We start from the raw sequence: 24,900 nt of genomic DNA on the forward strand, positions 1-24,900 counted from the left end.
CTTATCTCTCATTCAGATGATTGGGGATCCAAGGGTGATATCAACTGAGCAATGGGCACCATCTGGACAGGTTGTGGTCCTGCCTTTGACCTGTGCTCCCTTTCAAATGCTGATTCCCCTTGGGAGGTGAACACCTAATACACAATGAGGCTTGTGTTAAGGACAGGAGGGGGGTCAATTTACACAACACTAACTTCTCCTCTCACCACTCATCCATAAACAGAAATATGTTTTGATTTGTTTGCCTCTTTGGTAAGTTTCCCCAACCCCTTGGTTTTTGTGTGATCCAATTTTCGATTAACAGCCCCACAGCAAACTTGAGACAGGATGAACTCAAAGGGTTAGTTTAATTGCACAGACTCAAAATGCAGGAGGAGGGTCACAACGTCGCCTCCACTCAGACAATAAAGAGAGGGTTAGAAAAAGGTTTTACAGTACAGCGATCACAAGGGGAAATAAATATTGGTTCACATCAGTTCCAGAATCAAAGTCCAATGAGGTCATCCAACAAAGAGGAGCAGCTGCAGAGATCTTTTCTAACTTCCAAAAGCATTTTTTTTTTAAACAGCCAGCGCTATCAGTCAATTTAAATCACAGCACAAAACATGACAGCAGAGACTGTCAGGCCATTTTTAATACATTATGGCACTTTCTTCAATGGAAAAACTACTAAGGATGTGAGGGAATTAGCGAGAGAGCAGGAAAGATTCATGAGAATGATTGCAGGGATGAGATACTTCAGTTCCGTAGATAGATTGGAGAAATTGGGATTGTTTTCTTTATAGCAGAGAAGGTTGAGAGGAGATTAGATAGAAGTATTCAAAATCATGAGGGGTCTGGACAGAGTAGATAGGAAGAAACTGTTCCCGTTGGTGGAAGGATCAAGAACGAGAGGGCACTGATTTAACGTAATTGGCAAAAGAAGCAATGGTGACATGAGGAGAAACTTTTTCACACAGCAAGTGGTTAGGGTTTGGAATGCACTGCCTGACAGCATGGGGGAGGTAGGGTCAACTGAGGCTTGCAAAAGCAAATTGTGTCATTGCCTGAAAGGATAAAACCTGCAGGGCTACAGGGAAAAAGCAGGGGAATGGTACTAGCTGAATTGCTCCTTCAGAGGGCCAGCAGAGACACAATGGGCCAAATGGCCTCCTTCTGTGCTGCAACCATTCTGTGATTCATTCCAAAGTCATACATTGTTATTTTGTATAAAACTTCCAATTGTAATCATTCATAGTTAAAATAGCAAAACAGTTGTCAGTTTGGGAAGTAGAGCAGGTTGAAAATTTCGCAACCATGTTGGGCGAAAAGTGAGGAGATGCAAAACCGAGGTGCTACCACACCACTACTGGCAGGAAGATGTAATTGCAGCGTGACAAGTTTACATGGGCAGTTCCCATTATAAATACAGAGATGAGTTATTAGAACAGTGAGACAAAAATGGTAAAATCATGGAGTGGAAGCAGGTGCAGAAGTATTTTGTTTTTACAATTTTACAGAGTGATGTAGAATGTCCAGGAGCTATCTCCATGTGTATGAGTGAAACAGTTACCTGCATTTAAGGAAAAGCTAGATAAGCACAAGAGGGCAAAAAGAATCAGATTTTAAAAAATTAGTTCATGGGATGTAAGCATCACTGTCTAGACCAGCATTTATTGTCCATCCCTAGTTGCCCTTGAGAAGGTGGGGGTGAGCTGCCTTCTTGAACCGCTGCAGTCCATGTGGCGTAAGTACACCCACTGTGCTGTTAGGAAGGGAGTTCCAGGATTTTGACCCAGTGACAGTGAAGGAACGTTGATATATTTCCAAGTCAGGATGGTGAGTGACTTGGAGGGGAACTTGCAGGTGGTGGTGTTCCCATGTGTCTGCTGCCCTTGTCCTTCTAGATGGTAGAGGTCGCGGGTTTAGAAGGTGTTGTCAAAAGAGTCTTGGTGTGTTATTGCAATGTATCTTGTAGGCAGTACACAGAGTTTCCCTCCAAGCCACACACCACCCTGACTTGGAACTATATTTCCATTTCTTTGCTATTGCTGGGTCAAAATCCTGGAACTCCCTTCCTAACAGATTTGTTCAAGGAAGGTGTTGCCAAAATTGCTTGATAGCACTTGTGACAACTGCTTCCATCGCTTTGCTGGTATTTGAGAGTAGACTGATGGGGCAGTAAGTGGCCGGGTTGAATTTGTCCCATGTTGGCGTGTGAAGGACAGGGTGGGAGGTGGCTTATGTAGACCATAAACACCAGCATCGGCCAGTGGGGCCGAATGGCCTGTTTCAATACTCTATATTCAAAGTAACAGCGAAAGGAACTCACACACAACTTGAACTGTCGAAGGAGGTCCAAGGAAGGGGAAGACGTGTCATTGGTAAAGTTCATTTTAATAACTAGTGACATTTCTGAATCCCACTCAAAGCTGCTTCTAGTTAAATTGGATTAGCATTGAGGACTTCATCGGCACAGCCTGTACCGTGTTCTCCTAGAGCACAGTGCCTGTTTTTGGATTCCACTGTAAGGTGGAGGGGGAGGGGGTGGGGGTTGGCCGAGGGGGTGAACGATGACACATCCAGGGTCGTGTGTGAAGTGGGCAATGCCGCCCGAGGTAGTTCCTTCATTTGTTAATCTGCCACGTGAGGGATCACTCCCATGATTTGGAAAATGAAGCTTGCAATCTTCTCGTAGATGAGGAACATCAGAGCGGAGCTGAGAACTGTCTGGAGAAGCTTGGCTTCCAATCCCTTGTACAAGCCCAGGAAACCCTGCCTCCTGTTTTGAATAATGAGTAAAATAAAGACAATGTTATCACAGCTAGATGAAAAGAGAAACTAAACGCTGGGGCTGCAAGCTAAATCCAAGAGGAGGTCAGTCAACTTTTGAAAAAGGATTGGCCAATGGTCTCTTCACACTCACACTGTTAAACCACCCTTTCTCTGTTGGATACTGACTCACCCACTTGTTGTCTTGTGCAGTCTGGCCAATCCTTCAGTATCAAAGAGAATATTCTTGCCACAGTGCCTGACTCACACTCCTAACCATTCGGATCTTGCTGCAGCCCTCTCAGTGCCTTCCAAACCACTGACGCACCCACACCACGCTGCTCACCGAGTTTAATACGCACCATAAATACAATAAAGATTATAAAGTCTGGGCTCAGCATCGTTCCAAAATTTACAGATGATATGAAGCTCGAATAGTTGATCAGTGGTACAGAACTTAAAATGTTGCTGAATAGAGAGACACGTTACTGAAGCTTTTCATCATCGCACACACCAGGACAAATGCAAGAATGTCAAAATTTCAAGCAATCACAACAATTTATACTACAGGAGGAAAGGGTGCCGACTGGTTGACAAGTCAACTCTGGTTGGCCAAGGCGTTGTCGTGGGGAACTATAGCCTTCCCAAGCTCCCAGCTAATTCAAAAAAGGTGCAAGGCTTGAACATATTCCTTTTATTTGCAGAGAATGGGTCCCTGTGTCTGAATGTATGGAACAATAGGTTAAGCAAGTCATTTCACGGTTACTATGCGAGTGGTATTTTCCACCAGGATGCTGCCGATATTCTGCCTATTACACAACTGAGCAACATCATGTATGAATTTCATCGCCAGTGTGATGCTGGGTATTTAGACCATATGTTCCATCGACTGGCTGATCCAATCAAAGAGAATGTTCCTTCAGTTGTTCATATAGGCAGAGCAGAAAACATACTCAACCAGCCCAGACTTGCAAACCACAAAACATTTACTGTTAGATGTGATTCTGCGATTTGGACAGCACTTGCTGAACAATCCTGAATGCGCTAATAGCAACACTAACAACCCATCTAAGATAATCAGTCGAGCTGGTAACATGGCTCATTTACACTTGTTAGAAGTGACACATATTCAGACACAGGGACCCGTTCTCAGCAAACAAAAGGAATATGTTCAAGCCTCGCCCCTTTTTTCAATTACCTGTGAGCCTGGGGAGCCAACAGTGCCCCATTGCTTTCTGCATGGCGATGCCTTGGCCAATCAAGGGTCGACTTGCCAACCAATCAGCACCCTGTTCTCCAGTAGTTTAAATTGTTGTGAATGTTTGAAATTTGACATTCTTGTGTTTATCCTGATGAATGTCAGAAGAAAAGCTTCAGCAACATGTCTCTCTTTTCAGAAATAATGAGGGTAGTAACAGATTTCTGTTGGTGAAATGGGCAGGTGAGATATGAAGTGAAGTATGAAGTGATTCATTTTGGTGGGAAGAACAGAAGGCAATATAGAATAAAGGATACAATTTTAATGGGGGTGAGGAACAACAACCTGGGGGTAAACGTGCGCAAATCTTTGCAGGTAGGTTGAGAAAGTGGTTAAAGGCACATGGGAACCTGGGCTTTATAAATAGGAACATAAGAGTACAAACAAGGAGGATATGGTGAACCTTTATAAAACACTAGTTCTGTCCAAACTGGAGCATTCTGTCCATTTCTGGGCACCACACTTTAGGAAGGATGCCAAGGCACTGGACAGGGTGCAGAGGAGATTTACCCAAATGGTAGCTGAACAGTGAGGGAGTTCAGTTAATGTGGAGGGACTGGAAAAAGCTGGGGCTGTTCACTTCAGAACAGAGAAGGTTAAGGTGGGGATTTAGAATGATGAAGGGTTTCAATGGAGTAAGCAGACATTGTTTCCAATGGCAGGAGGACACAGATATACAAGGTGATTGACAAAATAACCAGAGGGGAATTGCTTTTTTAAAAAGTAAATCCACTTGTTGTGATATGGAATGTGCTGCCTTAAGGGGCAGTGGATGCAGATTCAATAATAACTTTCAAAAGGAAATTGGAGAAATACTTGCAAAAAAATTTGCAGGACTACAGGAAAAGAGCAGTACAGTGGAACTAATTGGACGGAGGCCCAATGGGCTGATGAGCCCCCTCTTGTGCTGTACCACAATGATTTGAGGCCATTCTGAGAATGAAGGCCTTGCAGACTCTCCACTTTACCAATCAACTCTCTTTTTAAAGCTGCCCTCAGCAGACCTCTCAAAGCCACTGAGTTGAATTGCTGCTCCTCCTTCAGGGAGCTGGCATAATAGACATTGCTATTCAACCATGGAGAGGCATCACACCCCACTCCCTCCCTCCCTTCCTCGCATGCACCTTCAAACAATCAGATGCAAATTTAAAAAGGGAGGCAGAGAGAGAACGGAATTATAGACCAGTCAGCCTGATGTCAATAGTGGGGAAAATTCCAGAGTCCATTATAAAGATAATAGCTGACCACGTGGAAAACAGTGGCAGAATCAGACAGAGTCAGCATGGATTTACGAAAGGGAAATCATGCTTGACAAATCTACTGGAATTTTTCAACAATGTAACTAGTAGAGTTGACGAGGGGGAGCCAGTGGATGTGATTTATTTGGTCTTTCAGAAGGCTTTTGACAAAGTCCCACATAAGAGATTGGCGTGTAAAATTAAAGCATATGGGATTGGGGGTAGTGTATTGAGATGGATAGAAAACTGGTTGGCAGACAGGAAACAAAGAGTAGGAATAAACAGGTCTTTTTCTGAATGGCAGGCAGTGACTAGTGGGGTACCGCAGGGATTGTGATGGGACCCCAGTTATTCACAATATATATTAATGATTTAGATGAGGAAACTAAATGTAATATCTCCAAATTTGCAGATGACACAAAGCTGGGTGGGAGGGTGAGCTGTGAGGAGGATGCAGAGATGCTTCAGGGTGATTTGGACAAGCTGAGTGAGTGGGCAAATGCATGGCAGATGCAGTAGAATGTGGATAAATGTGAGGTTATCCATTTTGGTAGCAAAAACAGGAAGGCAGATTATTATCTGAATGGCAATAAATTGAGAGAGGGGAATGTGCAACGAGACCTGGGTGTCCTTGTACACCAGTCGCTGAGGGTAAGCATGCAGGTGCAGCAGGCGGTAAAGAAGGCAAATGGTATGTTGGCCTTCATAGCGAGAGGATTCGAGTACAGGAGCAGGGATGTTTTGCTGCAATTATACAGGGCCTTGGTGAGACCACATCTGGAATATTGTGTGCAGTTTTGGTCTCCTTATTTGAGGAAGGATGTTCTTGCCTATAGAGGGAGTGAAGCGAAGGTTTACCAGACTGATTCCTGGGATGGTGGGACTGACATATGAGGAGAGATTGAGTCAGTTAGGATTATATTCACTGGAGTTCAGAAGAATGAGGGGGGGATCTCATAGACACCTATAAAATTCTAACAGGACTAGACAGGATAGATGTAGGAAGGATGTTCCTGATGGTGGGGGAGTCCAGAACCAGGGGTCACAGTCTGAGGATATGGACTAGACCATTTAGGACTGAGATGAGGAGAAATTTCTTCACCCAGAGAGTGGTGAGTCTGTGGAATTTGCTACCACAGAAAGCTGAGGCCAAAACATTGTATGTTTTCAAGAAGGAGTTAGATATAGCTCTTGGGGTGAGAGGGATCAAAGGATATGGGGAGAAAGTGGGAGCAGGATATTGAGTTGGATGATCAGCCATGATCATAATGAATGGCAGAGCAGGCTCGAAGGGCTGAATGGCCTACTCCTGCTCCTAGTTTCAATAAATAATTACAATCATAATTCTGTGGATGCTGGAAATCTGAAATAAAAACAGGAAGTGCTGGTAAAACCCAGCAGGTGTGATAGCAACTGTGGAGAGAGTTAACATTGAGTCCAGTATGACTCTTCTTCCGAACGGGAGAGGCAGAAACATGCTGGGTTTTTATGATGTTGAAAAGGGGGGAGGGGCAGGTGGAGCAAAACAGAAGGTCAGAGATAGGTTAGAGGGCAGAGCTGATTAAATGACAAAGGTGTCATGGGAAACAAGGCAAAGAGAATGGAAACGGAAGTAGTAAAGGAACAAAGCTTTGGTCCAGAGTAGGTGTTAATAGCAGCCAGAGACAGTCACTGGGGAAGGAGATGTGGCTGTGCAAGCGAGTTTTGGTAGTTTTTCCAGCATCCGTGGTATTTTGCTTTTATTTCAGTGTTTAATTCACTGTCACTTCTCTTCCAGGACTACCTATCTTGAAGAAGTTCTGCTCTTTATTCCAACAGGATTTCCATTTGCCTCTTGTTTTCCATTTTCTTCGGGGTGTTTGATAAGGTGCTTACCCAAACTCGCTTACACAGCCACATCCCCTTCCCCAGTGACTGTCTCCAGCTGCTATTAACACCTACTCTGGACTAAAGCTAATGTTCCTTCACTAATACCATTCGTACTCTCTTTGTTTTGTGCTCCAAGGCATCTTTGTAATTTAATCCCCTCTGCCCTCCAACCTATCCCTGACCTTCCCGCTTTTCTCCCCCTGATCCCCCTTTTCCCCCAACAGCATAAAACCCATCACATCTCTACCTCTCTTCTGTTCCAAAGGAGAGTCACGCGGACTTGAAACGTTAACTCCGTTTCTCTCTCCACAGGTGCAGTCAGACCTGAGCTTTTCTGGTAGTTTGTTGTTTTATATAGAAATCAGCTGCATGTATCCTGGGCCAGAGCTCCCTCCCCAACACCAGTTGTGAGAGACTCTGTATAGTGGGAATTGAACCTGGTCCTAGCCCACGTTTCACCAGTTCAGTCAGAGAAACAGGAGGAGGCCATTCAGCCGATTGAGCCTGCTCCACCATTCAATTAGATGGTGGCTGATCATCCACCTCAATGCCACTTTTCCGCACTATCCCCATATCCCTGCATGTCGTTAGTCTCTTGATTAATCAAATAAGATTAATGAACGCTGGCCCTGATAGCAAGAGAACGAGAGATCCTGCTTCAGTTATAGAAAGCCCTGGTTAGATCACACCTGGAGTCACTGTGAACAGTTCTGGGCACCAGACCTTAAAAGGATAGACTGGCCTGGGAGAGCAGGCAGTGTAGATCCACCAGAATGATAGCCAGACCCAAAATAACCTGTTTTGAACATGCTCAATGATTGAGCTTCCACAGCCTCTGGGGTAGAGAATTCCAAAAATTCACCACCCTCTGAGTGAAGAAATTCCCCCTTATCTCAGCTTTAAATGGCCTGTCCCTTATCCTGGGACCATGTCCCCAGGTTCTAGACTCACCAGCCAGGGGGAAACATCCTATCCACATCCAGCCTGTCACAGCTGATCTGTGACCTGAATCCATATACCGCCCTTTGCCTCATATCCGTTAATACCCCTGGATAACAAAAATCCATTCATCTCAGCTTTAAAATGAAGAATTGATCTAACATTGATTAGTGGGAGAGAGTTCCAAACTTCTATCCCTCTGTGTGTAGGCGTGTTTCCTCATTTCACTTCTGAAAAGTCTGGCTCTAATTTGTAGACTCCCCTAATTCTATCCTCCCCAACCAGAGAAATATTATCTCTCTCCCAACCCTGTCTGCTCCCCTCAATATCTTGAAAGCTTTCATCAATTCCCTTTAATTTTCTAAATTCCAGGGAATGCAGACACAGATTGTATAATCTCTCTTTCTAATTGAATACTTTGGGTCCAGGTATCATCCTGGTGGATATACACTGCCCGCCCTCCCAGGCCAGTCTATCCTTTTAAGGTCTGGTGCCCAGAACTGTTCACAGTGACTCCAGTTGTGGTCTAACCAGGACTTTCTATAATGGAGCAGCATCTCTTGTTCTCTTGCTATCAAGCCCAGCGTTCATTAACATTTTTGATTATTTTCTGTACCTGTTCATGATCATTTTCATGAGCTCTGTCGTTGTGTCCCTTATTATGAAAGATAATAACCAGCTCAGTCAGGCTGCTACTCACTTCACTCTCTGACTCAAGATGTAGATGACACTTCGGAGGCTTCCCAGGACCCTGCTCTCCAAGCCCTTCTTCTGTTGGCCAAACTGGGGAAAGAGGACAAATGGTGTTTATCAGTGTTAGAGCAATGGCCCTGCTACCTCCCCATTCCTGCAGGGGTATACCTCATTGCAGTGCTCACTTTTTTAGCAACGAACCTTGACTGTGAGGTTTCGTGGACTATTGAACCGCAGAGGGCATCACATGAGCCATGTCTTATCTTGGTCTGATACCCAGCCGGAGAAGGATGTGTATCACTGGGTTAGGAGTGCCGTAGCCTGGTCTGTTTGCACAACCTTCTCTTGCTGCACCTGGAACTTTCACCACTGTGATGCGGGGAAGCGCGGCAGCTAAATATGAGCACAGCAAGAGCCCATAAAGGGATGGTTGATGGATCGGTAATGCTGAGGAAGCCAAGGAGACTCCCCTCGCAAGTAGAGCTCCTGGGATCTTTTATGGCAGTTGAAAGGGCACATGTTTAATGCCTCATCTGACAGATGGTGCCTTGAACAGTGCTGCACTCCATCAGTACCAGACTCAGGTGTTGACCTCGATTTTGTGCTCAGGTCTTGTGGGACCTAAACCTATGATCTTTGACTCAGAGGTGAGAGTGCACCTTCACTGGGGCCTTGTTCAGGCTTATTCAGCATTACTGGCCAATCCCTTGTCCCAGGGATTCTGTGGCCCAGAAACCACGCAATTCTCCATTTCAAATTTTGAGGGTAGGCCGGAAAAGTTTGGACTCCCAGTGGGGAGCAGATCATGTGACCAGGAATTGTGTGGTTGTGGTCCATCACACGGTGGGGCTATTGCTTCTGGAATGTTCTCAGAGTTAGGGTTTCAACAGGGAAAATAAAGGGCCAATGAAATCAGGCATTGACAATTGGGGAACATTCTCCAACTTACCCGCAGTAAGGACTGTACTGTCTGTAGGGGGTAGGTTACCGTGGTGGCGATTGCCTTAGCGATGGCTCCGATGATGAAGACCTCAAGTGAGGGAAGCTGGTAATATGGGAAGAGAAACATCCTGAAACATGGTCACTTCTGTTTGTCAATCTGGGCCTAAATCGAACCACAGACCATATGCTCCTGGCCTAGGCCTAGAACTCACCCCTGGATCCTGACCCATCTCCCGCTGTCAGACTGCGCCCTGGGCCAAACACCAGCCCCAGCTGGGGACTCGCTCAGCTCTATGGGCCCCAACCCCAGGCCTCACACTCAGGCCTCAAGGCAATAATCTGGGCTGAGCTCATTTGAGCCATTCTAGTTTGGCCTGTGTACAACCACGACGTGAACTCAGCCCAAATCTGGGACAATGGCCCCAGTTTTATCAGTTTTGACAAATTTTCTCCTAGTCTTCCCTAAAAACCCACCCAATCTTGGAGGAGTTTGAGTAGGGGTGGGGGCAGCTCCACAGGTATAGGGAGGCCTCAGGAGTCATGGTCGAGTGGCCATTTCTCACAGGTGACCGAGTCCATTAAACTCTGGGGGAGGGGCAGCATCAGAGCAGAGTCTGATCCCACTCTCACCGTTTGCCACTCTCTAAGTCAATTCCCTGGCTCTCCAGTCAGGAGCGGAATCCAGAATTCCCTGGGGGCATGGAGCCCAATTTCTTTTCATTCTTTGAAGGGATGAGGCCAGCATTTGTTGCCCGTCCCTAATTGCCCCTGAACTGAGCGGCTTGCTCGGCCATTTCAGAGTCAACCACACGGCTGTGGGTCTGGAGTCACATGTAGGCCAGACCAGGTAAGTATGGCCAATTTCCTTCCCTAAAGGGCATTAGTGAACCAGATGGGTTTTTACAACAATTGATGATAGTTTCATTGCTGAGACTAGCTTTACATTCCTGATTTATTAACTGAATTTGGTGGGATTTGAACCTGTGCCCCCAGAGCATTAGTCTGGGCCTCTGGATTACCAGCCCAGTGACATTACCACTGGACCACCATCTCCTGCTAAATCCCCCAACTGAAGCAGATTCAGGCACTCAGCAGACGAACATGGAGCATACACAAGACCTCACAGGACTCAGCACCTCCGCAACCCGACTCTGCCCCCTCAACCCTGACCAGTGCTGGGCAGGAGCCGAGTTTTAGACCCCGGAATCTTTACCTCAGTCCGTCCCCTCAAGAGGTGTCGCTTTAGGCCCTCGTAGAACATGAACTGGATGGCTGGGTTGAAGACGAGGAGAAGCGATGGGAAGGTGCTGCTCCACAGAGCCAGAACCCCCTCTTTCCTCACGATCTGGGTGATGGCGTCTGCAGCAGAGGAAGGAGCAGCCATGTTAGAAACCAAGGAGCTGGAGGTTGGAGAGAGTAGCGCAGGGTGCTGGGCGCGCAGGGTGCTGGGCGCGCAGGGTGCTGGGTGCTGGGCGTGCAGGGTGCTGGGTGCTGGGCGCGCAGGGTGCTGGGCGCGCAGGGTGCTGGGCGCTGGACGCGCAGGGTGCTGGGTGCTGGGCGCGCAGGGTGCTGGGCGCACAGGGTGCTGGGCGCACAGGGTGCTGGACGCTGGACGCGCAGGGTGCTGGGCGCGCAGGGTGCTGGGCGTGCAGGGTGCTGGACGCTGGACGCGCAGGGTGCTGGGCGCGCAGGATGCTGGGCGCGCAGGGTGCTGGACGCTGGGCGCGCAGGGTGCTGGGCGCTGGACGCACAGGGTGCTGGGTGCTGGGCGCGCAGGGTGCTGGGTGCTGGGCACGCAGGGTGCTAGGCGCGCAGGGTGCTGGGCGCGCAGGGTGCTGGGCGCGCAGGGTGCTGGGCGCGCGGGGTGCTGGGCGCGCAGGGTGCTGGGCGCACAGGGTGCTGGGCGTGCAGGGTGCTGGGCGCTGGACGCGCAGGGTGCTGGGCGCGCAGGGTGCTGGACGCTGGACGCGCAGGGCGCTGGACGCGCAGGGCGCTGGGTGCGCAGGGTGCTGGGCGCGCAGGGTGCTGGACGCGCAGGGTGCTGGGCACGCAGGGTGCTGGACGCTGGACGCGCAGGGTGCTGGGCGCGCAGGGTGCTGGGCGCGCAGGGTGCTGGGCGCTGGACGCGCAGGGTGCTGGGTGCTGGGCGCGCAGGGTGCTGGGCGCTGGACGCACAGGGTGCTGGGCGCGCAGGGTGCTGGGTGCTGGGCACGCAGGGTGCTGGGCGCGCAGGGTGCTGGACGCGCAGGGTGCTGGACGCGCAGGGTGCTGGACGCTGGACGCTCAGGGTGCTGGGCGCTGGACGCGCAGGGTGCTGGACGCTGGACGCGCAGGGTGCTGGGCGCACAGGGTGCTGGGCGCGCAGGGTGCTGGGCGCGCAGGGTGCTGGGCGCTGGATGCGCAGGGTGCTGGACGCGCAGGGTGCTGGGCGCGCAGGGCGCTGGACGCGCATGGTGCTGGACGCGCAGGGTGCTGGGCGCGCAGGGTGCTGGGTGCTGGGCGTGCAGGGTGCTGGGCGCGCAGGGTGCTGAGCGCTGGACGCGCAGGGTGCTGGGCGCGCAGGGTGCTGGACGCGCAGGGTGCTGGACGCGCAGGGTGCTGGACGCGCAGGGTGCTGGACGCGCGGGGTGCTGGACGCGCGGGGTGCTGGACGCGCGGGGTGCTGGGCGCGCAGGGTGCTGGGCGCGCAACATCTGCAAGTTCAGAGGTCAGCTGGTGTGACCTCGCAGAACAGACATCGGCCAACATGCAAGGTCAACCAAGAAACCAGGCACAGCCGACCCCAAGCGCTGAGCGACAAACAGAAAACGCTGGAACCACTCAGCAAGTCAGGCAGCATCAGTGGGGAGAGAAACCGAGTTAACGTTTCAGGTCAGTAATCTCTCACCAGAACTAGAGAAGTTAGAGATGCAACAGGTACAGAGAAAGATGGAGAGGAGGAAAGGTCTGTGATAGGGTGCAAGGCAGCAGAGATTAAATAACAAAAAGGAGATGGTAATGGGATAGGTACAGAAACCACAATGAGGAGGCCTTGTGGTGCAGTGGGTAGTGTCGCTGCCTCAGAGGCAGAAGCTCTGGTTTCGAGTCCCACGCCAGCACCTGATGGGGGGTCGTTCATAATGAGTATTAACCTGCAACTCCTTCCAATCCACACCAATGGCAGGCAGTAAGACTGGGAGAGGTTCCTGGTCAGCCATCTTATAGAAAGAGCGTTAGAGCCTCTACCATCACTATCCATCACTCCAGACTACAACATGCATGGACTGTAACACACACAGGAACAAAAGATGGGATCTGAAGTAAGTGGTCACCCAGCGAAGGGGGCCATGGAAAATTGTGGAAGGGCTCCAGTGGTCTCAGGTGGGAGATCCCAGAGTGTGGCCCACACCTCCCGATTGGGCATGCTGCCCTCACTCTGGATGAGCCAACCTCCTTTACCAGCACCAGCTCTCTGAGGAAATGGAGGCAGTGGTGAGGGCCTGATAGAGAGGGAAAAAAAAGGACCTGCATTTATATAGCACCTTTCATAACCTCAGGACGTCCCAAAGCACTTTACAGTGCAAGATGACCTGTCCGGCTTCCACCCAAACTCCTCCCATCAGCCTCAAAATTCAGGTGGGCAGGAAACAACACATAATAGACCAATAATGGGCCTCAACAAAGGCAGGCAGGCCTTGGCCTTGGCACACCCTATGTAATATTGCAAACAGGTCAGGGATGGGTGAGCAGGCCAACTGGGGAGTTTTATAGGCCACCCGCTTGCAAACTCACCAGCGGGTTTGTCCATGATGTTGAGTCAGTGAAGCTGTGTAAGATCCGCTAGATGCTGGTCTGGAACAATGAACCCCCCCCAGCTCCAGACAGGGCAATGCAGCTGCTGCATCATCCAACCCACCGGACCAGGAATCGGAGGCTCCTCAGTCAGTGATTGGTCACATCCAGGGCACTCACTGGCGCCTGCTAATGGGCAGGGAGGGGTCTGCAACGTCCCAGATGTTGGTGCCCCAGCACCTGGCTACTAAGGACAAAGGGAATGACTCCACTGCCGGGAAACGAAGAGTTTATTAGCTTTACAAACAAAGCCAAACAAACTGGTGCCAGAGGTTTGCAAAAGCTTGATAAAAATAAATATTTTGACACGGCGACGGAGTGCGTACCCAGAATGCCTGTGTAGCTGGTCTGATGGATGTCCTCGTTCTGGAGATTTGCCCCCTGCAGTTTGAGCCGAGTGTTCACAACCCAGAGGGGGGTGGTCACAAAGACGTTGACAACTCCTACAAGACAAAACAAAACCCATTAAGCAGTTGGTACCGAGACTGGTGACTGAGGGAACAGGTCAAAAGCAGGTCTCAGAAAAATAGATCAGGAGCACCCCACCCTCCCCAACCCTATAAATACTGACACACTCCCCGGGGACCCCCTGTAAATACTGACACACTCCCCGGGGACCCCCTGTAAATACTGACACACTCCCTGGGGAACCCCTGTAAATACTGACACACTCCCCGGGAAGCCCTGTAAATACTGACACACTCCCCGGGGACCCCCCGTAAATACTGACACACTCCCCGGGGACCCCCTGTAAATACTGACACACTCCCTGGGGAACCCCTGTAAATACTGACACACTCCCCAGGAAGCCCTGTAAATACTGACACACTCCCCGGGGACCCCCTGTAAATACTGACACACTCCCCGGGGACCCCCTATAAATACTGACACACTCCCCGGGGACCCCCTGTAAATACTGACACACTCCCCGGGAAGACCTGTAAATACTGACACACTCCCCGGGGACTCCCTGTAAATACTTTCACACTCCCCGGGGAACCCCTGTAAATACTGACACACTCCCCGGGGACCCCCTGTAAATACTGACACATTCCCCGGGGAACCCCTGTAAATACTGACACACTCCCCGGGGAACCCCTGTAAATACTGACACACTCCCCGGGGACCCCCTGTAAATACTGACACACTCCCCAGGGACCCCCTGTAAATACTGACACACTCCCTGGAGACTTCCTGTAAATACTGACACACTCCCTGGGGACACCCCTATAAATACTGACACACTCTCCGGGGACACCCCTGTAAATACTGACACACTCCCCGGGGACCCCCTGTGAATACTGACACACTCCCCAGGACTCCCTGTAAATACCGACACACTCCCCGGGGACCCCCTGTAAATACTGACACACTCCCCGGGGACCCCCTGTAAATACTGACACACTCCCCGGGGACCCCCTGTAAATACCAACACACTCCCCAGGGACACCCTGTAGATACTGACACACTCCCCGGGGACCCCCTGTAGATAATGACACACTCCCCAGGGACCCCCTGTAAATACTGACACACTCCCCAGGGACCCCCTGTAGATACTGACACACTCCCCGGGGACCCCCTGTAAATACTGACACACTCCCCGGGGACCCCCTGTAAACACCAACACACTCCCCAGGGACCCCCTGTAGATACTGACACACTCCCCGGGGACCCCCTGTAAATACTGACACACTCCCTGGGGTCCCCCTGTAAATACCGACACACTCCCCAGGGACCCCCTGTAGATACTGACACATTACCCGGGGACCCCCTGTAGATACTGACATACACCCCGGGGACCCCCTGTAAATACTGACACATTACCCGGGGAACCCCTGTAGATACTGACACATTACCTGGGAAGGGACACTTATTTGGAGCGTTCAAAATATGTTCCACTACAATCCCCACAAAAAACTACCTGCCTCACATGGGAGATGTTTTATAAACGTGCTGGTGAGCAAATAAAAAATAAATAGGATAAGAAATGAAGAAAGCAGACACACTGCAGCATTGCTTCCTGGTCTCACTCGGGCCTAGGGATGCTGGTTTGGAAAGCTGGGGATCAGATCAGCTCCTGGAGGAAAGGCTAAAACAGGGGATTGTCTCTCTCCCTCCTTTGTACTACTGCACAGGATATTGGTGAGGGTGAGAGAGACCTGGAGCACTGTGTACAGTTATAGTCTCCTTACTGAAGGAGGGATATACTTGCACTGGGAGCAGTTTAGAGAAGGTTCACTGGGCTGATCCATGGAAAGAAGGGGTTGTCACGTGGAAAGGTTGAACAAGTTGGACCTATATTCGTTGGAGTTTAGGAGAACCGCTGCAGGTAGACCCACAGTGCTGTTAGGGAGGGAGTTCCAGGATTTTGACCCAGCGACAGTGAAGGAACGGTGATATAGTTCCAAGTCAGGGTGGTGAGTGGCTTGGAGGGGAACTTCCAAGTGATGGTGTTCCCATCTATCTGCTGCCCTTGTCCTTCTAGATGGTAGAGGTTGTGGGTTTGGAAGGTGGTATTGAAGGAGCCTTGGTGAGTTTCTGCAGTGCATCTCGTACACACTGCTGCTACTGTGCGTTGGTGGTGGAGGGAGTGAATGTTTGTGGATGGGGTGCCAATCAAGTGGGGCTGCTTTGTCCTGGATGGTGTTGAGCTCCTTGAGTGTTGTGGGAGCTGCAACTCATCCAGGCAAATGGGCAGTGTTCCATCACACTCCTGACTTGTGCTTTGTAGATGGTGGACAGGCTTTGGGGAGTCAGGAGGTGAGTTACTCATCGTAGGATTCCTAGCCTCTGACTTGCTCTTGTAGCCACAGTACTTACATGGCTGGTCCAGTTCAGTTTCCGGTCAGTGGTAACCCCCAGGATGGTGATAGTGGTTGACTAGGTTTGTATTGCCTCATGTATCAAAGATTAACAAATGATCTAATTGAAGTGTTTAAGGTGACTGTAGGGTGTGATAAGCTAGATTGAAACGACTTCCTCTGGTGGGCAAGTCCAGACCATTGGGGTAAAACCTTAATGTTAAGAACTGGGGCCGACAGGAGTGATGTCAGAGAGCACTGCTTCATGTAAAGGGTGATGGAAATTTGGAACTGTCTCCCTCAAGTTGTGTCAACTGAAAATTTATAAACTGCATTTGAAAGAATTTTTGTTAGGGTGGGACACTGAGGGCTACAGAACCTCAGCAGCTAGATGGAATTAAATGATCAGTCACGATTTAACTGAATTCTGGAACTGGTTTGAGGGGCTGAATGGCCTCTTCCCATGATTCCCTTGGAGAGGGTGCTGAGGCAATTTACTGGGATGGGACTGGAGATGAAGAACCTCAGTTAGGCGGAGGAACTTGGATTGTTCTCCCTGGAACAGAGAAGGCCAAGAAGATATTCAATAAACCGGTTCAAAATTCTGAGAGGTTTTTATATAGCGAGGGGGTAACTGTTCCCACTGGCTGGAAGGTCAGAATGCAGAGGACACAGATTTACGATGTTTGGCAAAAGAGCCAGTGGGGAGATTTCACTCAAGCTCTGGGTCACACAGCAGAGTAACTGGCAGCGAATGTAGGCACCTACCTACCAGAGATAAAACCCATCACCAGGTCCTTGCTGTTGGTGGATGGTTGGCGTTTGACCCATATTTCCTTCAAGGAATTGAAGGTGTAGAAGTAGACGAAGTTTGAACAGCAGAGGCTGGAGATGACGGGAAACCAGCTGCGATACACCGCCAACCTAGAACAGGAGAGAAGGCCAAGGTCATGGGGCCATCGTGGTTATTTCTGTAGCTGGTTTATGTCATCAGCCAGTGGTCACTAGCAATCAAGACACGTCATGGAGATTTACCAACACCACACACTGTCCTCCAAGACAGTGGCCTTCACATCAGTGACATCCAGCTACCCTGACTGAAGAAACACATGACCATTCATTCTGTTCAGTCGACCAACCAGCATCAATAATATTAACATGTGCTGACCTATTACAAACACAATAGCCTGACCAATCAGCAGTAAGATCCCGCCAAATTCCCACCCACTTATATATAGCCACCTCTGTCCACTGCTCCGGTCACTCCTCCAGACGATGGGTAGAGTACACTGCCCAAAACATCGAGGCCTGTCACTTCTCTAAGGAATTATTTCAAAGTAAGAACTGCTCTTTTCAGAGCAAATTTTTACATGGTATAACTGCCCCACTCAATGTCACCGTGAAAACCTACAAACAACTTTTAATAATGTAGCTTTATGAGCAAGATTGATGAGACTGTTGATTTTATTAAATTAATATCGATGCAAGATAAGTTCCTTAGAAGAAAATTAATAATTATAATTTTATAAACACATTAGAATTATTCAAATTCATATGTTCACTTGTAATATTCATGTTTATAATACGGAAATGTCTATATTTCTGTTTCTGGCATGAATTAATAATTTATTTCTGATATTTAATTAAAAAATCTAGGGCCTCTCTTAGTCAATGTGATTCAGTGACCGGCATACAAGCGGTGCACTTACCAACCCAACCATCGGGGGAGCTGCTGAGCTTTCCCTTGGCTCCCAGCTCTTCAGAGCAGGAAGGAAGCCATAAGCTAATATATACAAATCACTGCCCTGTCTGTACTCACAGTCCCTCCTCTCTGATGATCTTTGCCAGGACGACAGGGGTAGGACTCGACTTCATCCTCTCGTCCACTGCAAGGAGAGAGAGAGAGAGAGAGAGAATGCATCAGCCACGGAGAACATCAACATCTACTCTCGATCCTTCTGCCTGACTCTGGGGGTGGGGGGAATACAATGGGTGATAGCCCCACAACCCCTTCATCACTCAGCTGGCCATTCATAGAACTTACAGCACTGAAACAGGCCATTCAGCCCATCAGGTCCTTGCTGCTGTTTCTGCTCCACACGAGCCCCCCTCCCACCCCTCTCCATCTCCCCCTATCATCTTATCCTTCTACTCCTTTCTCCCTCGTGTGTTTATCCAGCTTCCCCTTAAATGTATCGATACTATTTACCCCAACCACTCCCGTGCGGTAGCGAGTTCCACATTCTGACCATTTCTGAATTCTCAGCTGCATTTATTAGTGAAAATGTTACATTTATGACCCTGAGTTTTGGACTCCGGAGCAAGTGGAAACACCCTCTCGACCTTGACCCCGTCAAACCCCTTTATAATTTTAAAGACCTCTCTCAGCCTTCTCGATTCTAGAGAAAAGAGCCCCAGGCTGTTTGCTCTTTTTGGATAATCATAATCTCTCAGTTAACAACATGGGGCCTCGGAGGGGAGACAGCGGCTGGACTATGACAATGTCGCTGGACTAGCAATCCAAAGGTCCAGGCTAATCCCACCATGGCAGCTGGTGGAATTTAAATTAAATAAATCTGGAATTGAAAGCCAGTCTCAGTAATGGTGACCAGGAGACAATCGATTGTTGTAATAACCCATCTGCTTCACTAATGTCCTTTGGGGGAGAATCTGCCATCCTTACCTGCTCTGGCCTACACGTGACTCCAGACCCACAGAAATGTGGCTGACTCTTAAGGGCAATTAGGGATGGGCAACAAATGCTGGCCTTGCCAGCGACGACCACATTCAATGAAAGAATTGCCCGCAGTCCTCCCAGTATGATCTAACTAAGGTTCAATTCAAATTTAACACAATCCCTCTCCTTTCCATTTTCACTCATCGTGAACGAGTCTAGAAATTGAGGCTACTCGACCAGGTGGAGCATCGCCGTCGATTCCCATGGCCATCCTCACCCCACCTGTACTCACCTCTGCTCTCCATGAATGGAAGGCTGATAGGAATCAGCTGCAGGAATCCCGGCTGCTCCTTGCTCTGCCTAGCCCAGGGAAATGGAGGTCAGCTTCGGATTTAACTGCAGCTCCTGTTTGAAGGCTTGGAACAGACTAGCGATTGAAGCCAAGGCCCTTCGGTGCTCAGTGGACCTCATGTCACTAACTTTTTTAACATTCTTTTTTGATGGGATGTGGGTGTCAATGGCAATTGCCCTTGAACTGAGTGTCTTGCTAGGCAGTTAAGAGTCAATCAACTGGTCTATTGTCACATGTCGGCCAGACCAGGTAAGGACAGCAGATTTCCTTCCCTAAAGGACATTAGTGAACGTGATAATCAACAATAGTACACATTACTGAGATTAACATTTAATTCCAGATTTAATTAATTGAATTTAAATTCCCCCAGCTGCCATGGTGGGATTTGAACCCCTGTCCCCAGAGCATTAGCCTGGGGCTCTGGATTACTCGTTCAGTGACATCACCACTGCTCCACTGTCTCCTCTTGGAATCGCATAGGGGAGAGTTGACAGAGACATTTACAGCTCCAATCCTGAACAGAATCTTACCTTGAAGTCTCAGGCGGGCTGTGTCCAATGGGTAGAATACAGTCATCGCTGTTACACCTCCCTGAAGAGAAAAGAAAAGGAGCTGGGAGTGAAGGTGCAGACGCTACAGTGCCTAAACACTCGGATTCTGTTGGAGTGCGGGTGGGGAGGTCCAAACATGTAGAGGCGGACTTGATGCGGTGGGTTGGGCGGGGGAGAGAAACCAAGAGCAACTAGTCCCGATGTTCATGCAGTGAATTCTGCCCTTCTTAAACAAACAAAGCCCCACATTAGTGGCTGTATGGATAATGTGGTTCCGTGGGGATTAAACAGTCCATTCACCTTAGGAATCTGGCTACGATTTTACATTGTCAGTGCTTAGCACTCAAATAAACAAATCCCCCTCCAGGCTGACACAGCCAGCGCGGTACTGAGGGAATGCTGCACCGTCAGAGTGCCATTTTTCAGGTGAGGCATTTGCCCTCTCAGGTGGATATAAAAAAAATCTCATGATATTATTTAAGAGGAGCTCCCCGATGTCTTGGCCAATCTCTCCGTTCTGGTACTGTCCCTGTAAATCCTTTCTGCACCTTCCCCAGTGCCTTTATCCAGAACTGTGTGCAGTGCTCCCAGTGTGATCTAACCAACCAACAGCTGGAAAAAGGTTATCTGGTCATTGCTGCAGTGGGATCTTGCTGTGCGCAAATTGGTGCCATGTATCCTACATTGCAACAGTGACTACACTTCAGAAAGTACTTCAGTAGCTGCAATGTACATTGGGACTTCCTGAACTCACAAAAGGCTTTATCAATACAAGTTTATCATCAGCCAGAAAGAGACAGAACTTTTTTTAAATTATTCACTGATGGGATGTGGGCTTCGCTGGCTGGGCCAGCATTTATTACCCAGCCCAAGTTATCCTTGAGAAGGTGGTGGTGAGCTGCCTTCTTGAACTGCTGCAGTCCCTGTGATGTAGGTACACCCACAGTGCTGTTAGGGAGGGAGTTCCAGGATTTTGACCCAGCGACAGTGAAGGAACGGCGATATATTTCCAAGTCAGGATGGTGAGTGACTAGGAGGGGAACTTCCAGGTGGTGGTGTTCCCATGTGTCTGCTGCCCTTGTCCTTCTAGATGGTAGTGGTCAAGGGTTTGGAAGGTGCTGTTGAAGGATCCTTGTTGAGTTTCTGTCGTGCATCTTGCAGGTACACACTGCTGCTACTGTTTGTCGGTGGTGGAGGAAGTGAATGTTTGTGGATGTGGTGCCAATCAAGCGGGGCTGCTTTGTCCTGGGTGGTGTCGAGCTTCTTGAGTATTGTTGGAGCTGCACTCATCCAGGCAAGTGGAGAGTATTCCATCACACTCCTGACTTGTGCCTTGTAGATGGTGGACAGGCTCTGGGGAGTCAGGAGGTGAGTTACTAGCTGCAGGATTCCTAGCCTCCGACCTGTTCTTGTAGTCACAGTATTTATATGGCTGGTCCTGTTCAGTTTCTGGTCAATGGTATACCCCAGAAATGGTGAAGTCAAAGGGTGGGGGGCGCATACAAACCTCCAAACAACCCATCTAGCCGATCCCTCGAACACCACCTGCCTGCACATGGCAGAGACTGCAGATCACACACTGGACCAACAGCCATCTCAGGAGCCATCCGACTGGAGTGGAAGCACATCATCCTCGATCCCAAGGGAGTGCCCAAGAGGAGAGAGAGACAGCTCCCCTCACTGCTGCACGGGCTTCTTTCTTAAATGCTTCCTGAGTTTCCCCTTTTAAACGTCAATTTAACTCCACGGACACGCTCTCATCTCAGAGTCAACCCCGTGTAATCTAGGTGGGCACGCCCATGCAGTACCGAGGGAGGGCTGCACTGTCAGGTGTGCTGTCTCTCGGAGGGGATGTTAAACAGAGTTGAGGAGGGTGTTAATAGATCCTGAGGTGTTCTCTCCTTCCCAACATCATAAAAACAATCTGCCATTGCTGGGTATGGGACCTTATTGTGCAAAACATAAACACCTCATTACCCCTACAACAGTGACACATTCCACTGTGATAATGGAGAGAATCCCGAAACTGGGATGGATTATTTCTCCTCCGTCAATTCATTTCAGATTTGGATCATTCTTTGTACAAAGGCCTTTCTGATGTTAATCCTCAATTTATATTTTACTAGTTTAAAACTTGCACCCCCTTGTTCTAAGCTATTTAATTTAAAGTAATATTCTGGATTTACCTTCTCTATTCCTGTAACCAGTTTAACTATTGCTGTATGATGATACCTCAGGAGGTTTTCTAGGCTGAAGACCCCCAGGTATTGTCACTGTTCCCACATAACGCAGAGCTGGGATTCTGAGAATTGGCCCTTTGGTGCTTCTACTGTACTGCACCCAGTGTTTCAATGTCTCCGTTGTGTGCTGGTGAGTATAAATCCTGGTGGCCGTGGTCCTCTGCCAATGTGGGCACTCTGTGCATCTGATGAGATCGATATGTGTTTGTTCAGCAAAAGTATTAAGGAATAAAGAAAAAAAAAGACTTGCATTTATATAGCGCCTTTCACCCACCTCAGGCTGTCCCAAAGCATCTTACAGCCAATTAAGTACTTTTTAAACTTGCTGTAATGTAGAAAGTGCAGCAGCCAATTTGTGCACAGCAAGATTCCACAAACAGCAATGTGATCATGACCAGGTAAACTGTTATGATGTTGATTGACGGAGAAAAAATACAGGCGTCAAACTTGACACTTTTTACTTCCACATGAGAGAGCAGGCAGAACCTCGGTTTAATGTCTCACCTGAAAGACAGCACCTCTGACAATGCAGCACTCCCTCAGTATGGCACTGGAGCGTCAGCCTGGATTGGAAGTCCCGGAGAGGGACCTGAACCCAGAACCTTTCTTGGACTGAGAGGGAAGAGTGTGACCAAGTGGGTCACAGAACCAAGGACTGAGTTAAAATACAGATCAGCCATGACCTAACTGAATGTTTGAACAGATTTGAGGGGCTGAATGGCCCTCTCCTGCTCCTGCAAGGCAAAGTATAACATCTGCTGAACCTGACTCTGTCGAATATGACCTCCACATACACACCTTCTACTCCGGTGGACAGAAACTGGGGCTGATGTTTCCCCTTACTCTGATCCGGGGGGTGGACACACCCTGAGGTTAACTCACCAATTACACTGGGGATAACCAGTGCACAATTCTGGGGTGACTAATTCTCTACAACTTAAGTGGATTTTTTTTTGGTTCTTATGGCTGGGGAAGCATTTCTAGTTCAAGGTTGAGGTTAACAATCTATTCAACAGCTTCAGCGGACACACTGTGAATGGCTAGCCCAGGAATGGCTCTCTCGGTAGGAGTTCACGATGTGGGCCATGGTCTGACTTGGATGTTCACAGTCACAATTCGAGCTGGTTCTCGTGTGGAGCAGGTGGGCCCACATCACAAGCAGTCGAGAGTTGCCCAGATTGTCCATAGAATCATAGAAAAGTTACAGCACAAAAGGAGGCCATTCGACCCATCTTGTCCATGCCAGCCTGAGGACGCCCAGGTGTCCTTTCTAATCCCGCCTTCCTGCACCCGGCCCATAGCCCTGCAGCTTATAGCACTTAAGGTGCAGATCCAGGTAATTTTTAAAAAGAGTTTAAAGTTTCTGCCTCTACCACCAACTTGGGCAGCGAATTCCAGACACCCACGACCCTCTGCGTAAAAGAGTTCTTCCTCATGTCCCCCCTACACCTTCTGCCACTTATCATGAATCTATGTCCCCTGGTTCTAGAATTCTCCACCAAGGGAAACAATTTTATCCTGTCCACTCTATCTATTCCCCTCATAACATGTCCATGGAAGGTTGATGCCTGGGATACTCAGGCCAGTTACCAGGTTGGGCTTGGCGAAGTTTGCAGACAACCAGGAGGTGAGCCATCGAGAGGTGGAACTGGCATCGGTCTGTAGGGTGTGCAGCGTGTTCCAGTCGGGACCAATAGGGATTTCAAACGGGTGCGTGGGGTGTTTTTTTTTATTGAGGGTCTGTGTCGATGGGAGGGCTTCGTTAGCTGTCAGCCAGCAGTTATCCTTCGAGTTGGATATTTTCCCTACAGACATCAGGAGGTTCAGTATGTGCCAAGAGCCCAGAAATAATCCTCATCACTTCCAGGAGGTGAATATCTCATTTGTCTGGCAGCTCCTGAGCTGCTGAAGCAGCAGTAGGTACTCTGCTGGTGGGTAGAGGAGGGCGAGTGAAGCAGAGGGAGGGAGACAGCAACACTCACACCCTCCTCCTGCTAAAGTTTTCATCCTGAGGACTAATGCTGTCAATGCTCCCAGTCCAAGCAGGAAAAACCCACTTAGGTGCCCGTTAAATTACTTAAAATTCAACTTTGCCTTTTTCTCAAACCAGATTCCATCCCGCCCGCTTCACCTTTAGAAGAATATGTTTGCACCCATATTGTCTGTGAAGACTGATCGCCTCGGGACAAAGTGCACGTTCTGATTGTCCCCTTCACTGGGAGCCAGCACTTACCGCAGCCCCGGCCACAGCGTGCACCAGGCTCTCGTAAGAAAAGACATGAGGCACCGACGGTCCCGACCTCCCTGTCATTTTCTCCCCCAGTCCCGGGAGCCTTGCCTGGGACACCGAATCAACTGGAGCCGCTCCACCGGCCCAATGGATACTCTCAGTTTCAGCGCCTTCTGATTGGCTGCGGGCTCGGTTTGCAACAACCCCCGCTCGCTCCCTATTGGATGAAAGCTCAGTCACGTCTCCGGCAGCAAGTGATTAGTCAGATTCTGCTTCCGGCCGCGCCTGATTGGTAGGCTCTGGTGTCAATCACCGCTCCCGGGAGAGGAAACTTTTTTTGGCTTTGATTTTCGAGAGAGAGCTGGTGGACATGGACACCAGGGTCCTGAGCACCAGAACAATACCAGGGTCCTGAGCACCACATGGACACCAGGGTCCTGAGCACCAGAACAATACCAGGGTCCTGAGTACCAAAACAACAGAATCACAGTGCAGAAGAGCCCATCGGGTCAGCACCGACACATGAGA

General features: G+C 49.2%; 1 protein-coding gene across 1 annotated transcript; it reads right to left on the minus strand.

The window, feature by feature from the left end:
• Positions 1 to 1,794: 1,794 nt before the first annotated feature.
• On the minus strand, positions 1,795 to 24,552 carry LOC121271683 (peroxisomal membrane protein PMP34-like). Its single transcript, XM_041177826.1, has 9 exons — positions 24,376 to 24,552; positions 19,882 to 19,942; positions 18,142 to 18,208; positions 17,095 to 17,246; positions 13,848 to 13,964; positions 10,904 to 11,049; positions 9,698 to 9,793; positions 8,756 to 8,838; positions 1,795 to 2,761 (listed from the first exon to the last, which is right to left on the minus strand). The coding sequence occupies exons 1-9, from the start codon at positions 24,451 to 24,453 to the stop codon at positions 2,614 to 2,616; spliced, it is 948 nt and encodes a 315-aa protein (XP_041033760.1). The 5' UTR covers positions 24,454 to 24,552; the 3' UTR covers positions 1,795 to 2,613.
• Between the last annotated feature and the right edge of the window lie 348 nt (positions 24,553 to 24,900).

This window comes from Carcharodon carcharias, chromosome 31, assembly GCF_017639515.1.
Source record: "Carcharodon carcharias isolate sCarCar2 chromosome 31, sCarCar2.pri, whole genome shotgun sequence".
NCBI classification, from domain to species: Eukaryota; Metazoa; Chordata; class Chondrichthyes; order Lamniformes; family Lamnidae; genus Carcharodon; species Carcharodon carcharias.